At 37.6% G+C, this 17242-nt stretch overlaps 1 protein-coding gene across 1 annotated transcript in view; it reads right to left on the bottom strand.

Annotated features, from left to right (window-relative positions):
* The window catches only part of KCNH5 (potassium voltage-gated channel subfamily H member 5), a 306984-nt gene that overhangs the window by 243232 nt on the left and 46510 nt on the right, over window positions 1-17242 (bottom strand). Inside the window, exons 3-5 of the mRNA XM_025919324.2 lie at window positions 14710-14816; window positions 10030-10158; window positions 401-516 (exon numbers count right to left, since the gene is read on the bottom strand). Of these exons, the coding sequence (XP_025775109.1) occupies window positions 401-516; window positions 10030-10158; window positions 14710-14816 (352 nt within the window). The remainder of the gene's footprint in view (window positions 1-400; window positions 517-10029; window positions 10159-14709; window positions 14817-17242) is intronic.

Here is a 17242-nt window from a genome sequence, read left to right as displayed (position 1 = left end):
CACATTCTATTGTCAGGTTTTTTTGCAAGGATCTTTAGTTCCTTGATGGTAGAGCCCATTGCATATTCATCTTTCCATCCTTGATAGAGTACCAAGCACAGAGAAAACCCTCAGGTTATGGATGAAATGAGTGAACTTCCTATCTCACTTACTCGAAGAAAATCTCACCATCTACAGACCTCTACAGATATGACTTGGGATATCATGAACTTGTTTCCCATTTCAAAAATACAAGAGAATAAAAAGATATATTTGAAATTTCTATAAATCTACACAGGAAAAATAATTAGAGGATGAGTACTTATAATATAATAACCACAGATATCTATATTGAATCATTTCAGGGGGAAAAATGTGCTACCACCACCATCTTGGGAAGGAAAGTTAGTCTCCCACTTACTTCAGCTAATCTTGAATGTTTGTGGACCACCTCTGTTTTATTCATTGGCGTGAGCTGCTGCAAAACACTTCGGCTATTTGTCAAAGCCCGTGTCAATCGGGCAAATTTTGTCCAACCTTAAAATAAGGAGAGAAAGTCTCAGTTTTTCACATATAATGAATATGGAACCCAACATTCTTGCTAATATTCAGGGGATCTCAGAAATAGCATAACATCCAGAACTAATCAAAAGTATCAATCTAAAGCACTTTATTTCTATAAACATCACCACATAATTCAAGTGTAGCTATAAAGTAATGGCTAATTTTTACGTGTGATCTTTGTGTTTTGCTCATATCTATTACATAGTCCCAGTACCCAAGGTACAGCTGTCCACAAAATTCTGTGTTCCCCCTTGCATTACATAGATTTGTTACTGGAAAACAACTGTCCAGCCAGGAATGTATTTCCCAGCACTCCTTGCATCCAGCTGTCCCCATGTTCCCAGTTCTCATCAATGGAATGAAAGCAGAAATGATGTGTGTCACTCTCACACATGCCACAACTTATGAAGCAGGTGAGACTTCTCTACACATTCTCCCTCCTTCTACCAGCTGGATACAAGTGACAACAAGCCCCTAGGGAATAGTAAAGCACTGAATCCGTGCATGGAAGGCTGCCATATGCCAAGGATCACCTGCCTCGGACTGTAACGTGAGCAAGAAATATGCTTCTGCTGTGTTAGCTGCTGGAAGATGGGGGGGGGGGGTATTTATTATAGCCTAATAAAAAACTATTTTACTGTGCATTTGTGTGTAGATATATACACATAAGAAAATGAAACCCAATTTCAACAAATCTCACATATTATGGTTCATATCACACTTCCATCTTTCTTGTAACAGCAAAATGTTATTTCTCTCTTGTTAATTGCAGTGGTATCTAAATATCATTCTTTAAATATCTAGAATCTCTAACATTGTTTTCTGAAAGAGTAGTAATTTTAACTTTGGTGGAGGAGGGGATGTGAATTTAATGAGAAAGAAATTTCTTCCCAATGCCTCAAATTCCCATTATTAAATAATTAATTTCAAGGAAACATCAATGAGACATGAGTAAGTAGAGCAAAACCAACCATACTCTGAGCCTGTCTCAATTATCCTTTTCTGGATATTCCAAAAGCTCTAATTTATTAAAGATTCCAATAAGACCATTTGATAACTTCTATGATATTGCACTTCACTAGGTTATTTGCCAAATAACTCCTTAAAAAAGGAAAACTTCTGATGGTCTCAAGGAATGACGGTAATGGCAATGATGAAATTTCAGACAATGTGACAAAAGATGAAGGAAAAAACCCTCAGCAGACACCCGTCAAATGCCTTTCAAATTATACTAGGTAGATGACATCATGTTTTACTACCATTCTTCAGGCTAATTCTGACTTCATTTAAGCTTTGTATTTCCCCAACTGTTCAGCTCCCTTTATGGTATCCAATAAGTGGATTAGAAAAAAAAGTAATCTGGCATCAGTTGATAGAATGTCCTTAATTCTTCACTAATGGACTTTATCCTAGTGACTAGAACAACAACAACAACAACAACGTTAGGCTTTGGGGATTGTATGCAACCCTAAGGCTAACCCTGTGCAATGTGCTGAAAGGAGGAGAAGAAGAAGAAGAACAACAACAACAACAACAACAACAACAACAACCATCACCAGATATGCCACCAGCTCTCTAAGAACTTAACATCAATGTAAAAGACCAACATGCAATCTGTATCACCAGTCTAGACTCTTCTTCTCAGCATTAGACCTATCTTGTATCTAATCACCCATGAGCCACCTTTTACTAAGATGTCCTATAGGCATCTGACACTCAGCACATCCAAAACCGATCTCATCATCATCTCCCTCCATCTCCAACTCTTCACCTTTCATGCATTCCTGGACTTGATGAATGGTCCCATGATATTTCCAGTTGTCCAATCAGAAACTTGAAATTTACCATCCTCCTTCACTATTACCTCCACACCCACATATCCAATCACTTTTAAGACTTATAGACTATACCATTAATAAATTCACTCAAGTTGAATCTCGTCTCTCCATCCCTATATGTCAGACAATCTTCCACCTGAGTTAGGTTGGCAGTATCTTGAAGACGATACTCTCTATCTGCTCTCTGACCATATACTCCCAAGCAACTCTACATTGCTGCCAAAGTGCTTCCCCTTTCCCTATTTCAAACTCTTTAAGATCCCCGGAGGCCTTCAGGATAACATTGCATTTTCTTGGTATATAGGTCATTTAGTTTCCGGCCCCAAAGATCTGCTCTGCATTCATCTCCTTCTACTTCTTTATACATGCTCTGTATAACAACTCTACCAAAATTAACAGCAAATTAAAAGAAGAATAAATTCAAAACTAAAATTAAATCTCCTAGGAATTCTCTGTACACCCCATTATATTCATTGTGTCCAGGTTTTCAAGCATTATAATCACTCTGCCTGCCTGAAATGCTTCCCCCCATCCCCTTATGTCTGGCTAACACTGACTGGAACCTCTAGACTCAGTTAAAGCATTATCTCCTTCTGGAACCTTCTTAGATCCACTCATAAGAGAGGTATCCTCCTCTGTGCTTGCACATCATAGGATAAATACCTCACATGGCACTTGCAACACTAATGGCAGTTGTTGATTAACATGTTAGTCACTCCCACTGAACTACTGTTCATCTCTCCATATTCAAGCACTTGATAAGGGCCTGGCATAAAACAGGCCATTAATTAATTAATTAATTGACTTATTTGTAATTTAAAAATCAAATTTAAAATAAGTCCCATTTTGTTTTATCATGGGTTGGGTTTGGTTTTGCTTTGTTCGGTAAAAGTGGCAAAGATGTCTTCAGATGACATGTTGGCAATAGATACATTACAATATTTCAGGTGATCGTTTTCTTTCTTACTTCAACTTGATATTATAATTGCATTCAATATTTCTAGAAACTTGCAAGGCAATGTTATACTAATTGAAGCTTCATATTTCTAAGACAAGTAATGTTACACCCTTAGTACATCTAAGGATTGGATTAACAAAGACGCCAATTTTTATTCCCAGAATGTAATAAGGTTTATCCAGAAAATATTTTGAAAAAAATTAAAAGAGATATTGAAAGAATGAATTCACTGACACATGGAAGAATACAAATCATCAAATGGCATGCGTTCTCTCATTTCCTACAGCCATGGCTAGGGTTAGGGCTTTCTTATAATTCTCAGTTCTAAACAATTAGCATTTTTCTCAAAATCCTTATACTACCCCTCTCTCCTCATTCTCAACCAATTACCTCGTCAAATGTTATTGAATAAGCAGAGGCCATAAGAAACATGATAGCCTTCAATTTCCTTTCTGTCCCCTCCATCTCTAGACCCACCCACATGGCACTGAATCTTGCCTGCCTCTTTATCATCTCAGAGAAGTAGGTATTTGCTCTTTTCTGATCATGCATATGTTCTATTTATGGGCATTTAAGTGGTTTCTAGATTTTTCTCTATCACTAACAACACGATAGCGAATTTCCTATGCCTATCCTTTTGTGCCCTTGGACACATCTGGAATTGCCTATGTTATTAACTAAATTAGTTCATTTGCTCTGTCACCAACCCCCACTATACAGTCAAACTTTGAAAAAATTGAGCAGCCATACTGTCTAGGTCAGAAAAAAGGCACATCAGCAGTTCTAACTTTTTCCAGCGATACATTTACTGGTCTCACCTTTACAGAGACCTAACTGGTATAACTGATTATTCAGCACAGTTCACTGATGTTACTTAGATGTGGTCGATATGGGGTAATGTGAACAGACAGCTGAATATGAAGAGCCTAAAACTTGTTCTATGAGTTGTTCATGGAATTATGAGAACATTTGTTCTCCTAAAAGCTCAGGATGCCAACTCCTTCTTAATAAAACATTAGTTTAGCTCTATTGGGTTGCAATTAACCTCTTTGTCATGGACTGCCTAATCTTAAAAATAAGAGGAAGTCACAGAGGCAGTTAAATCAATCTTACTAGACTGCAACACAAGATTCTAATCTATAAGAAAAAAGCTTAGGTAAACAATTATACACTTGGCCAAAGAGACTACATGGTATAATTACTCATATTTCATCTGTTGTTTCCTCTCTAAAGAAAACCATTGGCTTCCCACAAGGGGAAGGTTGCTATTTTTGCTGTTAGTTTCATTCTATAGGAATTTTTTGTCTCAATTATTGGCATGAAGATGCCATAACTATTTGGCACAGGATATTTCACACTGTGAGTGTCTTGGCAGTTTTGGAATCTGTTTGAAAATACCGCACAGCTAAATGGGCAGAGATTTTGGTCATCTCTTTTAGAATACATATGGATAATCAACAGAATGGATTTCTTGGCTGTAATTTTTCCCCTTTGCATTATTACAAATGATGAATCAGGTACCATTGACTGATTAGCTGAGCAACAGTTCCAAGACCTCAGTACCAGGAACAAAAGATAACAAAAATGCTTTGCCCCCTTGATTATTATCAGTAAATTTCATTGCTTTAATACAGTACAATACTGTCAGAATCAGAGTGTTCTCAATTGTTGCAGGAAAAAAGGATAGCAGGGGATTAAGGTGACAAAAATGCAATGGTAAGTTTCCACTAGAAAGGATGAGACAGCATGATGCAATAGAGAGAATATGGGATTGAAAATCAGTCACACTTTGCATGTCAGGATCTTCAACAGTAAAGCAGAGATAGCAATACTAATTTTCAGAATTATAGGTAAGAGCAATAAAGAATATAAAGTTCCTGACATATAGTAACTACTCCATCAAAACAGGTTTCCTTCCCTTCAATGATTTTTACTACCATCCATCATGATGTACGTCAAAGGTATCATTGACATCAGTAAGTGCCATTCATTTTAAAGGCAAAAATCAACCTAGATTGAAGTTTTGGTATCGTGAGATTCATTATGAGGAAGAGGTGCACGTAAATTGCTATCACATTATAGTTACTATCCCAGATACAATTTAGAAACAATTGTATTTATTCAGAATTAGTTTACTCAAGTCTTTCAACTATGTGTCTGGGTTTCTTGGTAAAAATACCAAATCATGTAGAAGGAGATTAATGTTAATTCCAACCTTGGCAAATCTTCAAAGGACTTTCGACATTTCACATTAAGAAGGTAAAATGCCCTTGCTCTGGGATTAAAAGTTACATTCTGGCCTGTTAATGTATGGACTCACTTGTCTATTCTGCATCTTAAAACACTATTTCCTATGTCCTAGGTAGAACTCTACTACCTAAGTACTTCCTCAGAATTTTGCAAACACCCTCCATGTCCTCCCTTGCAACAGCCACAACTCCCTGATCCTTCTCTCTGATTCTTTTCATCTTACTCACCTTATCAAATCCCAACTCTGGTTAAATCCAACTCTTCATTACTTCTGCATCTATACACCTTCGACTAAACATAGGTGGAGTAAAATATATAATCATGCTCATAGATGCTGGTGAATTCATGATCACTAGCCCCAAGCAGACCTTCGTGTTCAGCAAACCTGCTGAATTCCCCTTGCCCACTCACTTTTCCACCCTCTTAGATCACCATTTCATGCCTACTCCTCTCTCCCCAAACCTTCAATACTTCATCTCCTTCACCATGCTTACTCTCAGGTGAGAACCATGTTTTTTATATTACTGAGAAAATAAGAGCAATCAGAAGAAAATTTCCAATCTATATTTACTTGTTTGTCTTCCCCTCCGCCATTATCATATGAGGGAAGGAACTATGTACCTTCAGGACACAGGTGCAGAATGGCCTGCACCATTCTGTGTGCTTAATCAACATTTTTGGTTAGGGGGGAAAATTGGTAAAATAGATAAACAAGGGGAACAAAATTTCCTAGAAGAGTCCTGAAAAGTCTCGTGTTAAGTATTTCTGGTGCCCAAGCCCGAATTAAAGTAAATCTACCGTCTCCCAGTTTAATGCTCTACACCCAAATCATTTTGATGTTACGGTGTTATCACGAAATCTTATCTGCACTTTCTTAAAAGTTCCGCACTCCCTTTTACCCTTTTACTCAACTTAAGAATTTGAGAGACATATTTTTCCGCCAAGATTTCCAAACATACTTTCCTATGCTTCTACCTTCATAGAGATAGCAGGATGATTACTTAATGGCATAAATATTTTATTTCTATTGAATTTTTCATATTAATTTTACAGCTCATATGAATAATGGAAAGTAGCTCATATACAGCCTTCATGGTTACATTGTGCATTACTTGTTCAATAATCTGTTATGTATTTGACAGGTGAGGAAGAGTCTCAAAATAAAAGTCTGTTTAAAACAAGCTCTTCCTCTACAAATTCAGGCCCTGGAAAGAGATACTCTTCCCTAGTGCTTTTCACAGTGGGGTCTGATTTCCCCTCTAAATTCTAATTTACATATCTATCCAGCACATAGTTCAAAATCAAAAGGTCTAAGTCGTTTGGCATTTATTCAAATACCATTTTTTTTATAAGAATGCGTGATGCAGTTAAGAGATTCTGCCACAGGAGGAACTCTGTGATTCTGATGTAAGGATACAGAGATGGAGGTGTAGGCAGATAAATGGAAGGGCATTAATTTGAGAAAAGTCAACTCTCAATATTAGCACCTTTTCCCCAATCTCACTTTGAATGCTGTCAACTTTCAGTTTCTATAAATAGGCTAAATATACTGACACCATCAATGTTCAGCAGGCCAAAACTGCAAATGTACCATATTCTCCCTAACTTCAGCTATGTCATGAAATCACTTTTAAAAAGTGAGAGAAAATAATATTCATTGAATATAAATATAAATATAAATATAAATATAAATATAAATATAAATATAAATATAAATATAAATATAAATAAATATAATTTAAGGGAAAAGACTGTGACATGAAGGCTTCTTACTCTGTATTATCGTCATTCAGTGCGAAGGCAAGAGAAATTCATCTGAAGAATATGTTAGGTCACAAATCGTATACCAATTATTTATCTCTTATTTTAAAACATATTACTTTAAGATATAGTCAGCTGTTAGCTATAGGTTTTTCATAAATGTTCCTTATTAAGTTGAGGAAGTTCCTCTCTATTCCTACTTTAATAAGAGTTTTTACCATGAATGGGTGCTGGGTTTTGTCATGTTTGTTCTATGTTGAATGATATGATGGTATAATCTTTCTTTTTCAGCCTGTTGAAGCGAAGATTATAGGGATTGATTTTTTTTCATGTCGAACCAGCTTTGCATATGTGGAATAGATCCCACTTGGTTGTCATGTGGGTTCAATTTTTATTGAGGGTCTTTATATCTATATTCATGAGAAATATTGGTCTGTAATGTTCTGTTCTCGCAGTGTCTTTTTCTGGCTCTGGTATGAGGGTAGTGCTGGCCTCACAGAATGAGTTAGGGGAGCTCTCTCTGCTTCCATTTTCTAGAAAAGACTGTGGATTTGCCAAAAACAAAAAATAAAAAACAAAAACATCCTTCGTTTTGTCAGTGTATTAACTATTGATTAAATTTATTTAATAGATATAGAATGATTTAGGTTAGTTTCTCCCGGTGTGAGTTCTGGCAGTTTGTTTTTCAAAGACGTGGTCCATTTCCCCTAAAGTATCAATTCAGTGGCTACACAGTTGATCAAAGTATTCTTTTGTAATGCTTTAATGTCCTTCGGATGAGTTGTGATGGCCCTTCTTTAATTTCTGATACTGGTCACCTGCATCTTCTCCCTTTGTTCTCACTTAGCCTGGCTAGAGGTTTATTAACTTTGATGATCTTTTCAAAGAACCAGCTTTGAGTTGTGGTGATTTCCTCTGTTTTCCTATTTTCTACTTCATTGATTTCTGCTCCAAGGTTCCTTATTTCTTGTCTTCAGTTTGCTTTGGTTTAAATTGCTCTTTTTTGTCTCCCCAAGGTGGAAGCTTAGGTTATTAATTTTACGTCTTTCTTCTTTTCTAATATATGCATTTAATGTCACATACATTTCCTTCTAACCACTACTTTTGCTGCATCCCATAAATTTGATAAGTTGTATTTTCATTTTCATTTAGTCAAAATATTTTTCTAGCTTACTTTAAGCCTTCTTCTTTGACCCGTGGGCTATTTACAAATGTATTAATTTCCAAATATTTGGAGATTTCTTAGCTTTCTCTGTTATGGATTTCTGGCTTAATTCCATTGTGGTCTAAGAAACTGCCTTTTTTAAGCTTTCTATTCTTTTAAATTTGTCAAGGTGTGTTTTATGGCCAGAATGTGATCTATCCAGTGAATGTTCCACGTAAGCTTGAGAACACATATTCTATTGCTATTGGATGGAGCACCTTCGAATTTTAAAACAAATAAGCATTAAACCTAAATACTATTAGAAGACTATTCCATTTTTAAAAATAATGTTTAAATTTATCCTAAACCTCTTAGACACTGAGTCTCTGAGTAAAAGTAAAGGAATAGGTAGTATGAGTCCAAAAGTGAATATTCAATAGTCCAGGAGATGATTTAATATACACATTTTCAGAAACATTTGCAAATAAATTGTCCTATGTTATACTTCAAATGGTTTGCACATTGTAAAATTTTCCTCTTGCAATTTGATACTAACCAGAAACCGACCAGGTATAACATAATATATGTGAATCCATATGCAAGGAATAAAACTACAAAATTTTTCTATAATTAGGGTTACGGATGGAAAGATTAAATTTCTGTACCAGTTTTTTTTTTTTTTAAGAGGTAAGAAAAGGAAGACAATGTTTGCCAAATACAAAGAGGAAGATCTCATTTTTAGTCTCTGGAGGGATTATTAAAAATAACATTTCATAAAATCTTCTAAGAGTATTTGAAATTCTTCATTTATATGACACCAGTTTTTAATTTAAACATAATTGGAGGGAATAAAATGAGAATATATTACCTAGAAAAGGGGATACATGCACACCACTGACTATTGCTTTCTACAGCCATCTCCCTGAATGTTATAGTCAGTATGACTATAGTCAGGATGTTTGTATTTTGCCAGCCACTCACTTGATAACAAAATTATTCTTCACATAAGCTAACAGCATCTACCCAAGACTATCTGCAACAGCTGAATGGGTAAAGGGTGAAAAGTAACCTGAAAAAAATCAGCTAATCAATCACTTATTAGTTCAACCAAATTCAATCAACCGATCAGCTGTGCTGTAAAAGGACTTCACCTAAACCATCTCACAGGTTGTTAAATTTTATGTTTCTAAAGCTCATCCTGGTAGAAGTTGTTGAAACTCCCATTATATTGATTCTAAATTAATAATGACCTGTGAAATTTCTTCCTTATATCGTATCTAAATTCCTCTTATTATAATTCAAGTTAACCAATTCTCATTTCAACTTTGGAGAGCCGTGCTATTTCCATTCAAATGATACGACTGGATAAAACTGATTTTGGATAATTGCTGGCATGAATGTAAAGCAAAAGAAGTACTAATAGTAAAATTGTGTTTTCCAGTTCAACCAATGTATTTTTCTAAACAATAATAATAATATCAATATAAATAATTGACGGCCTAATTCTTAAGTGTGGCCATCCCTTTGGAAATTACCTTTTGTTGAATCATCCTCTATTGGCTGTTTGAACAATGTAATATCCTTGAAAGTACATAGGAACAATACCACCTTTTCATGTTCATTTCTTATTGGTGCAATTTGCATATAAAACCAAACAGGGGTTCCTGTAAGAGAGAGAAAGGACAATACAGTGTGACAGATCCACAGCAGTGGTTTGGTCTCCTGCCTTCCCTCTGCCTTCAGCTGCCAACTGCTATGCCAGGAACCAGCACCAAAACAACAATATTTTCATTGCTTTCCAAATCAAGCAACTACCAGTTGCTCAAATATTAATAAACATTTTTCAACCCAAAATACCAGAATTTGAAAGGAGAGCAGAGGGTGTCATTTCACAATGCAGGAGCCCAATGGCAGTCTCACCACTTAAGTAACACCAGCATTCCCTTGAGCTCTGGGTCCCTACACCCCTGCTTCGCTCACCAAATTCCTTTTCATAGTTTCCCCATGCATGACCACTCCTCCATGCTTCTCCTTGTCACTTTGAGAAGTGTTTCCAATTGACTTCAACAGCAATCCCTGATGCTCTGATAAGCAGTCCTCTCGGAGGAACATTTGAAACACTATTCCTATCTCAAGCTTCTCTCATCAGTCAGAGTTATACGATGGCTCTATGCCTTTGACAGCACCCCTACATCAGAGAAAGAGGATGTCAGAAATACTTGATGCCTGTTGTACACAGAGCTCTACCTGAAGCTTGTAAGGCAATCTTAAAAAAAAAAAAAAAAAAAAGTGTTCCCAACCCTTGAGATTCTTCAGGTGTCTTTATGAGCCACTGCTTCCTATCTCCTTCACTCAAAGAATGAGGCTTGACTCTGCCGCTATGTTCTTTAAACAGTGGCTCCTGCAACCTCCACGAAGCAAAGAGTTTCAGAGCACTTAAGGCTTAGGATTTGGACAAACCAGGAACTGGCATTAGTTCAAATAATAAATATTTGAAGACACAAGAAATGCCTTCAAAGGAGTAATTATCCATTAAGCGATAAAACACTGAAGGAATGTTCCATCAAAATCAAAGACACAGTTTGCATCATATTCTTTCCAAGCCATCGTGCAGTAAAGCCTCTCCAAATTTCCTATCTTAAAGACATAGAGGCTTTTGTTAGCTTTGGGATTTGGGTAGTGAAATATGCAGCTATTAATAGTCTCTACGTGAGAGTTGATAGCCTATTAGTGGCTTGCAATGAAAACCAAATAGGAAAAACCTTCATATCTTTGGCCAAAAAAAGTCACATAATAGTGTCACCGCAAAGGGGAATTTGTCATCTAGACAAGAAGAGATGGCTTAACTACCAGGTTCAAGAAATCAGAGAATTAGAGAGAGGAAATTTTTATGGAATATTCAGTTTGGGTCCTTTGCAACCTGGGGCCTATTGAAAAACATGGCCCTTTCCGAAATGATCACCGCTGACACAAGGATCTCAAAAGCCATCACACCATCTCCCAGACAGGCTTGTTCTTTATTTTCTGCTTCTTATTCTACACTGTGTACCCAACAACTGTGAGTGATGTACACAGTTTTACAAATCACCAGACACACATGCTCACAGATACATGGCCTATGGCTGTTCCAACACAGTCAACTTGAGACAGCAGGGTTATAAACAGAGAGAAAAGGGCATTAAAAATAAGTCATTTTCCAAGGTCTGTTAAAAATTTGAACAGAAAGAGATGATGTTACATTTCCCATCTTCCTATAAAAACAGCAACTCTTCAAATTTTAGCATAGAGTCAGGGCTGTTTTTAAAATTGCTTTCAGATATGAAGGCAGATTTTTTTTTTTTCAAGTTGAGCTACAGGGTCAGACTGCCCAAGTAGACAGAAGGTTTGCTGAGTGGCTGGTGAAATATCCATATTCTGGTTTTGGGGTTCAAGGGAGCAGGAAGTCTAAGAGGGTTAGACAGAGAGGACAGTTGTAGACGGAAACTCAGGGCAGTGCCTTGGCACTGATTATCTGGAGTAGCCCAGGCTATCACAGGTCTGCCTTGGTGCAGACAGACCCCTTTAAATCATCATCCCAGAGCTACTGTTTTCTTCTCAACAGTAGAAGCAGCCTGCTGATCAGAGCAATGGGCTTTAAAAATAGAGCCTACAAACTGAAATGTCAGTGATGACACATGTTAAATCAGATATCTCAATCCCCTCATTTGCAAAATGCTGTTTAACCTAATTACTTAATGGAAGTATTGGGAAGACTTGGCATTCAGGCATTCCCAAAACATTTATCCACAGACATGTGAATTTTGCTATCTAACATTTTTAAAATTACAAGAACATACTTTTTTCAGTTGATGGTCACAATCTTTCAGGTAACAATTTGCAAGATTTTTTAAAAGTTGCTTTAAGTGTAAGAGAACTCTATTCAAATATATAAATGATATCTATCCTTCATATTAAAGAAAAAAAACTCAATGAAGATCAAAGAATTTCAAACCATTAAAAGAAAGCAAAATACTACCTTGGAAGGAAACGTTTGGGAATGTAAAATTCAAGTTGTTTCTAACATGATTTAAAGGATGTAAGGAAAACAGAATCTCCACAAACGTATTTTTGAGAAACTCAGAAACTATGAACTTGGCGTTCATGCTTTAAAATCAGGCAAAGATTTGTTTACTCTTCTTAGTGTCAGAGTGAAATGATTTTAGTAATATGGAGTACCCTTGAGTTACTTGCTAAACTTGGGGCATATATCTAAGTCATTCAAAGGAAAACAACCCTATATGAAAATGATTGCAGGGGGCATATGGGTCTACTACAAATTATCAACACAGATATGGACCCGGTGAAAAAGACCCAGAAAACACCTCGAGCTTGACTTTTCTCTGGTAGATGACAGAGCAGATCATTCAGAATGGATTGTTTTCTAGGTGACAAGCCAACAGACATTTGGCTATGACTAAAGAGAAATACCTCTCTGGCCTTGATTCTACAATGAAAGATAAAATGATAAGACATTCCATAGGTAAAACCATTAAAAACCAACATTCCCATTACCAAGTACACTAATCTTAAAGCAATGCCCGTGGTTGTTGTTATCCCTTTGATGACCCATTAATAAAAAGAGAAAACTAAGTTCAATTCTAAATAACTTATAGTGAATAAATGTTTGAGGTAAGATGGAGAGAATGAACTATGCTGCAAACACTCCAACCCACTCTGAACATGGAACAAGTGTTTCCTGTTGAAGCTAAAATGCTTCCCAAACTGGGGAAGGATTTAGTGACCATCAGTTTCCACTAAGGTAACAATTGGCTTTGCTATCATTTATCATTAACACTAAATAAATTGAAGCATTGTATGAAGTGACTATTCACTTAAAAAAAAAAAAAAGATCAGGGGCGCCTGGGTGGCGCAGTCGGTTAAGCGTCCGACTTCAGCCAGGTCACGATCTCGCGGTCCGTGAGTTCGAGCCCCATGTCAGGCTCTGGGCTGATGGCTCGGAGCCTGGAGCCTGTTTCCGATTCTGTGTCTCCCTCTCTCTCTGCCCCTCCCCCGTTCATGCTCTGTCTCTCTCTGTCCCAAAAATAAATAAACGTTGAAAAAAAAATTAAAAAAAAAAAAAAAAAAAAAAGATCAATTTGGGAAAAAGAAATAAAAGTAACCAGACTACTCAAAGAAAACAAATTAGAAAGGAAAGTTGGTGGGGCGCCTGGGTGGCTCAGTCAGTTAAGCATCTGACTTCAACTCAGGTCATGATCTCGCAGTTTGTGAGTTGAAGGCCCATGTTGGGCTCTGTGCTGACAGCTCAGAGCCTGGAGCCAGCTTTGGATTCTGTGTCTCCTGCTCTCTCTACTTCTCTCTGCTCACTCTCTTTCTCTCTCAAAGATGAATAAACATGAAAAAGAAAGAAAGAAAGAAAGAAAGAAAGAAAGAAAGAAAGAAAGAAAGAAAGAAAGAAAGAAAGAAAGAAAGAAAGAAAGAAAGAAAGAAAAAAGAAAAGAAAGAAAAAAAGAAAACTTGGTTGTGGAGTATACTAGTTGGTTGTTGTTTGGCTGGCTTTTCCCTCAAACACTGAAAGAGTGCAGATCATGGGGTCTCATGTTTATAATATAATTTATTATACAATGCACAATTTCTCAGTCACAAATTCTGCCCCAGAGACCTCACCATAACCAATGAAAATTTACCAGCTGGGAATGGCCTATAGTAATGAATACTTTTGTAAGCCTTCCACACAAAAGAGTCAGAGTCTAGCAAAAGGCCATATTGGTAAAGACTGACCTCAAAGAGATATCACACGTCATTGATGCACATGTAGAAAAGTAATCACACATACTGTGATACTAATCACCTTTTCCTTTAACCATAAGAAGAAATGAATGAATTTGTCTGTCATCTTTAGTTGCTGTCATATAACTACAGGATATTTACCATAAATATTATAAAACATTTTGCCATCTGACACACACACACACACACACACACACACACACACAAAATCACACTAATGCACCGTATTTTTCTGTTATTCCTCAAAAGGTTGCTTTTCATAGGTAGAATCATTTATTAGTTTTGCTATCTAATTTTCTCAGCACCCCCTGCTTTTGCCAAGAAAAGAAACAAAGTTTTATTCTCCCTACACTACAGCTCAATTACCACTAGCCAAAACATAACGTTCATCAGAGTTGACACATCTAATTGATAATTTAGATACATACTGTTTTTCTTGTACAGAAGAACTTCAAAGCAATTTGACTCGTAGTTGTCAAAAGTCTGCCTCACTTTCTCAATGGTCTTCTTGTCAGTCAATTCTCCATACATAAAACTGGAAAAAACAATCCATTTCAGTTTTTTGTTTTTGTTTTTGTTTGTTTGTTTGTTTGCTTTTCAAATGCTATATAAAATTACATAGCTGTCTTTTTGGGTTAAGTATTCACATTTAGTTACAAAATAAAATGTTGCTCTCACAAGAGGAAATAAATTATTGAAACGATGTTTTAATCATGACTTAAACTTCTTGCTAACATCTAGGTTTAGAAGTTATTTCAAACGTACAGAGAGAGAGAAAGAGAGTTATCAATTTACATAGTTCCTATAGGCACAAATTTCAGTTACTACGGTTGAGTTAAATAAATCCAACAGTATGGTTCAAATTTCACTTATCATAGTATAATAACTAAACATCTGCATAAAATATAAACTTTTCTGCTAGCTCCCCAGCCTACAAATGACTGGTAAATGAAAGATACACATCATAATCAGTAACCAATCCCATTACTTCTTTCCAAGCCCCTCAATATTGGTCATGGTGCATCTGTTATTAAGTTCGTGCCCACAAAGCATGTAGTTGCGTTGCCTCCTTGGTTCTCAGCAATGAACCCACATGACATTTTACAAATATGGATCATCAAAAGCAGGAATTAGCTATCACAGATTGACCAGCAAATGATAATGCTGGAAGTGACATTCAAATTGAACACACATGAAGGTATAGATGAAACACAGCTGTGGGGGGGGCGCCTGGGTGGCGCAGTCAGTTAAGTGTCCGACTTCAGCCAGGTCACGATCTTGCGGTCCGTGAGTTCGAGCCCCGCGTCAGGCTCTGGGCTGATGGCTCGGAGCCTGGAGCCTGTTTCCGATTCTGTGTCTCCGTCTCTCTCTGCCCCTCCCCCGTTCATGCTCTGTCTCTCTCTGTCCCAAAAATAAATAAAAACGTGGAAAAAAAATTAAAAAAAAAAAAAAAAAAGAAACACAGCTGTGGGAATGTTGACACTGCTGTCACTTGAGAGATTCTAGGGCACCTGGGTGGCTCAGTCAGTTAAGTATCTGATTCTTGATTTCAGTTCAGGTCATGACCTCACAGCAGGTGACATCAAGCCCTGCAATTAGGCCCTGCACTAACAGCATGAAGCCTGCTTGGGATTCTCTCTCTCCTCCTCTCTCTGCCCCTCCCCAACTGATGCTTGCTCTCTCTCTCTCAAAATAAATAAACTTAAAAAAAAATGGAGAGAGACTCTAGATATGCAAACAGAGGAATTGAGGGAGGGCGAACTTATCAACATAAGTCAGGACAGTGGTTGTGACACAAAGGATCAAAGCTTCCCAGAGGAAGTGATGCCAGTAAAAAAAAAAATTCACATTAAAAGAGGTCTAGGAGAGAGTGCACAACAGTGAGAGTACAGGGATAAAATAGTCGAGGCTGATACAGATTTACAAAGGAGCATGAGCCTTTACTAAGAGAGAAAAAAAAAACCTCTCTTCATGTCATGCTATATTATGAGAAGGCAAGTATTATTCAAGTGACTTGTGATCGTTTTTTACAAAGAAATGAAAAATTTTAATTCTCAGTGTTTCTTACATTCTAAATCAGTGTGCTAAATATTAGTTTTACTATTATTTGCATTTCCCTCCATTTATGATCAACAGTAAGAGAGTTTTTAATGTTTTGACAGACGTTGTTAAAGGTCACAGAATAATCACAAATTTTTCCCCTGAGTGTTAAGATCGTATCACATAGTTTCAACTTGCATGGTCTTTTTTATCCTCCCATACAACAAGGAAACGTGAAGACTCCGTGTGACAATATAATGCACGAGCATTCTCATCAGTTCTTCTCATCAGTTAAGACAGGTGCAGGTAGGAGGGGGCCAACATGGCCGAGAAGTAGGGGGATCCATACTTCCCACGTCTCTAAAACAAATAAGTGCTGAAGCCAAAGGACTTTGAACCCCAAGAGTCTGGGAGAAAAAGAGACTGAATCTACCAGGAAGAAGCCAGCACAACTTGAGAGACCATAGGTAGGCGATTGCTAAGTGGGGGAGATAAAACGGGCCGCGTAGGCATGAAGGGGGGGAGGGGGGTCTGGGGGGAGCTGGGGGGGGGGTCCCCTTCTGCAGAGACGAAGAGAAAGAGCGGCTAGGGAAGTTCAGAACTGTATCTGGACAAGAGAAAAACCTCGGACTGGGACCGAGAGAGAACCTATCTCTAACTGCAGGGATTTCTTCAGACTGGGGCCAGCTCCCCGTTCACGCACCTGGGGAGGAGGGGAGCCAGCCCTGGGCTGGTGGTAGATCAGGGGCGCTGTGTGCCGTAGGAGAAAGCGGTCCCCTCCCTGGAGGGCGGCGCCGTAGGACAAAGCCTGCCCGCGTCTGCCACCCCCAGGCTCAGTGGCCTCGAGGGCGCAGTCCGCAGCAGGAAAGAGCAACCCCCTTCCTGGAGTGCTGTGGGCAAAGACAAAGCCGGCCTCCATCC

Source organism: Puma concolor, chromosome B3, assembly GCF_028749965.1.
Source record: "Puma concolor isolate L17-30 chromosome B3, mPumCon1.1.hap2, whole genome shotgun sequence".
NCBI classification, from domain to species: Eukaryota; Metazoa; Chordata; class Mammalia; order Carnivora; family Felidae; genus Puma; species Puma concolor.
The sequence above is the reverse complement of the archived record's forward strand: the minus strand, read 5'-3'. Positions and strand labels throughout refer to the sequence as shown.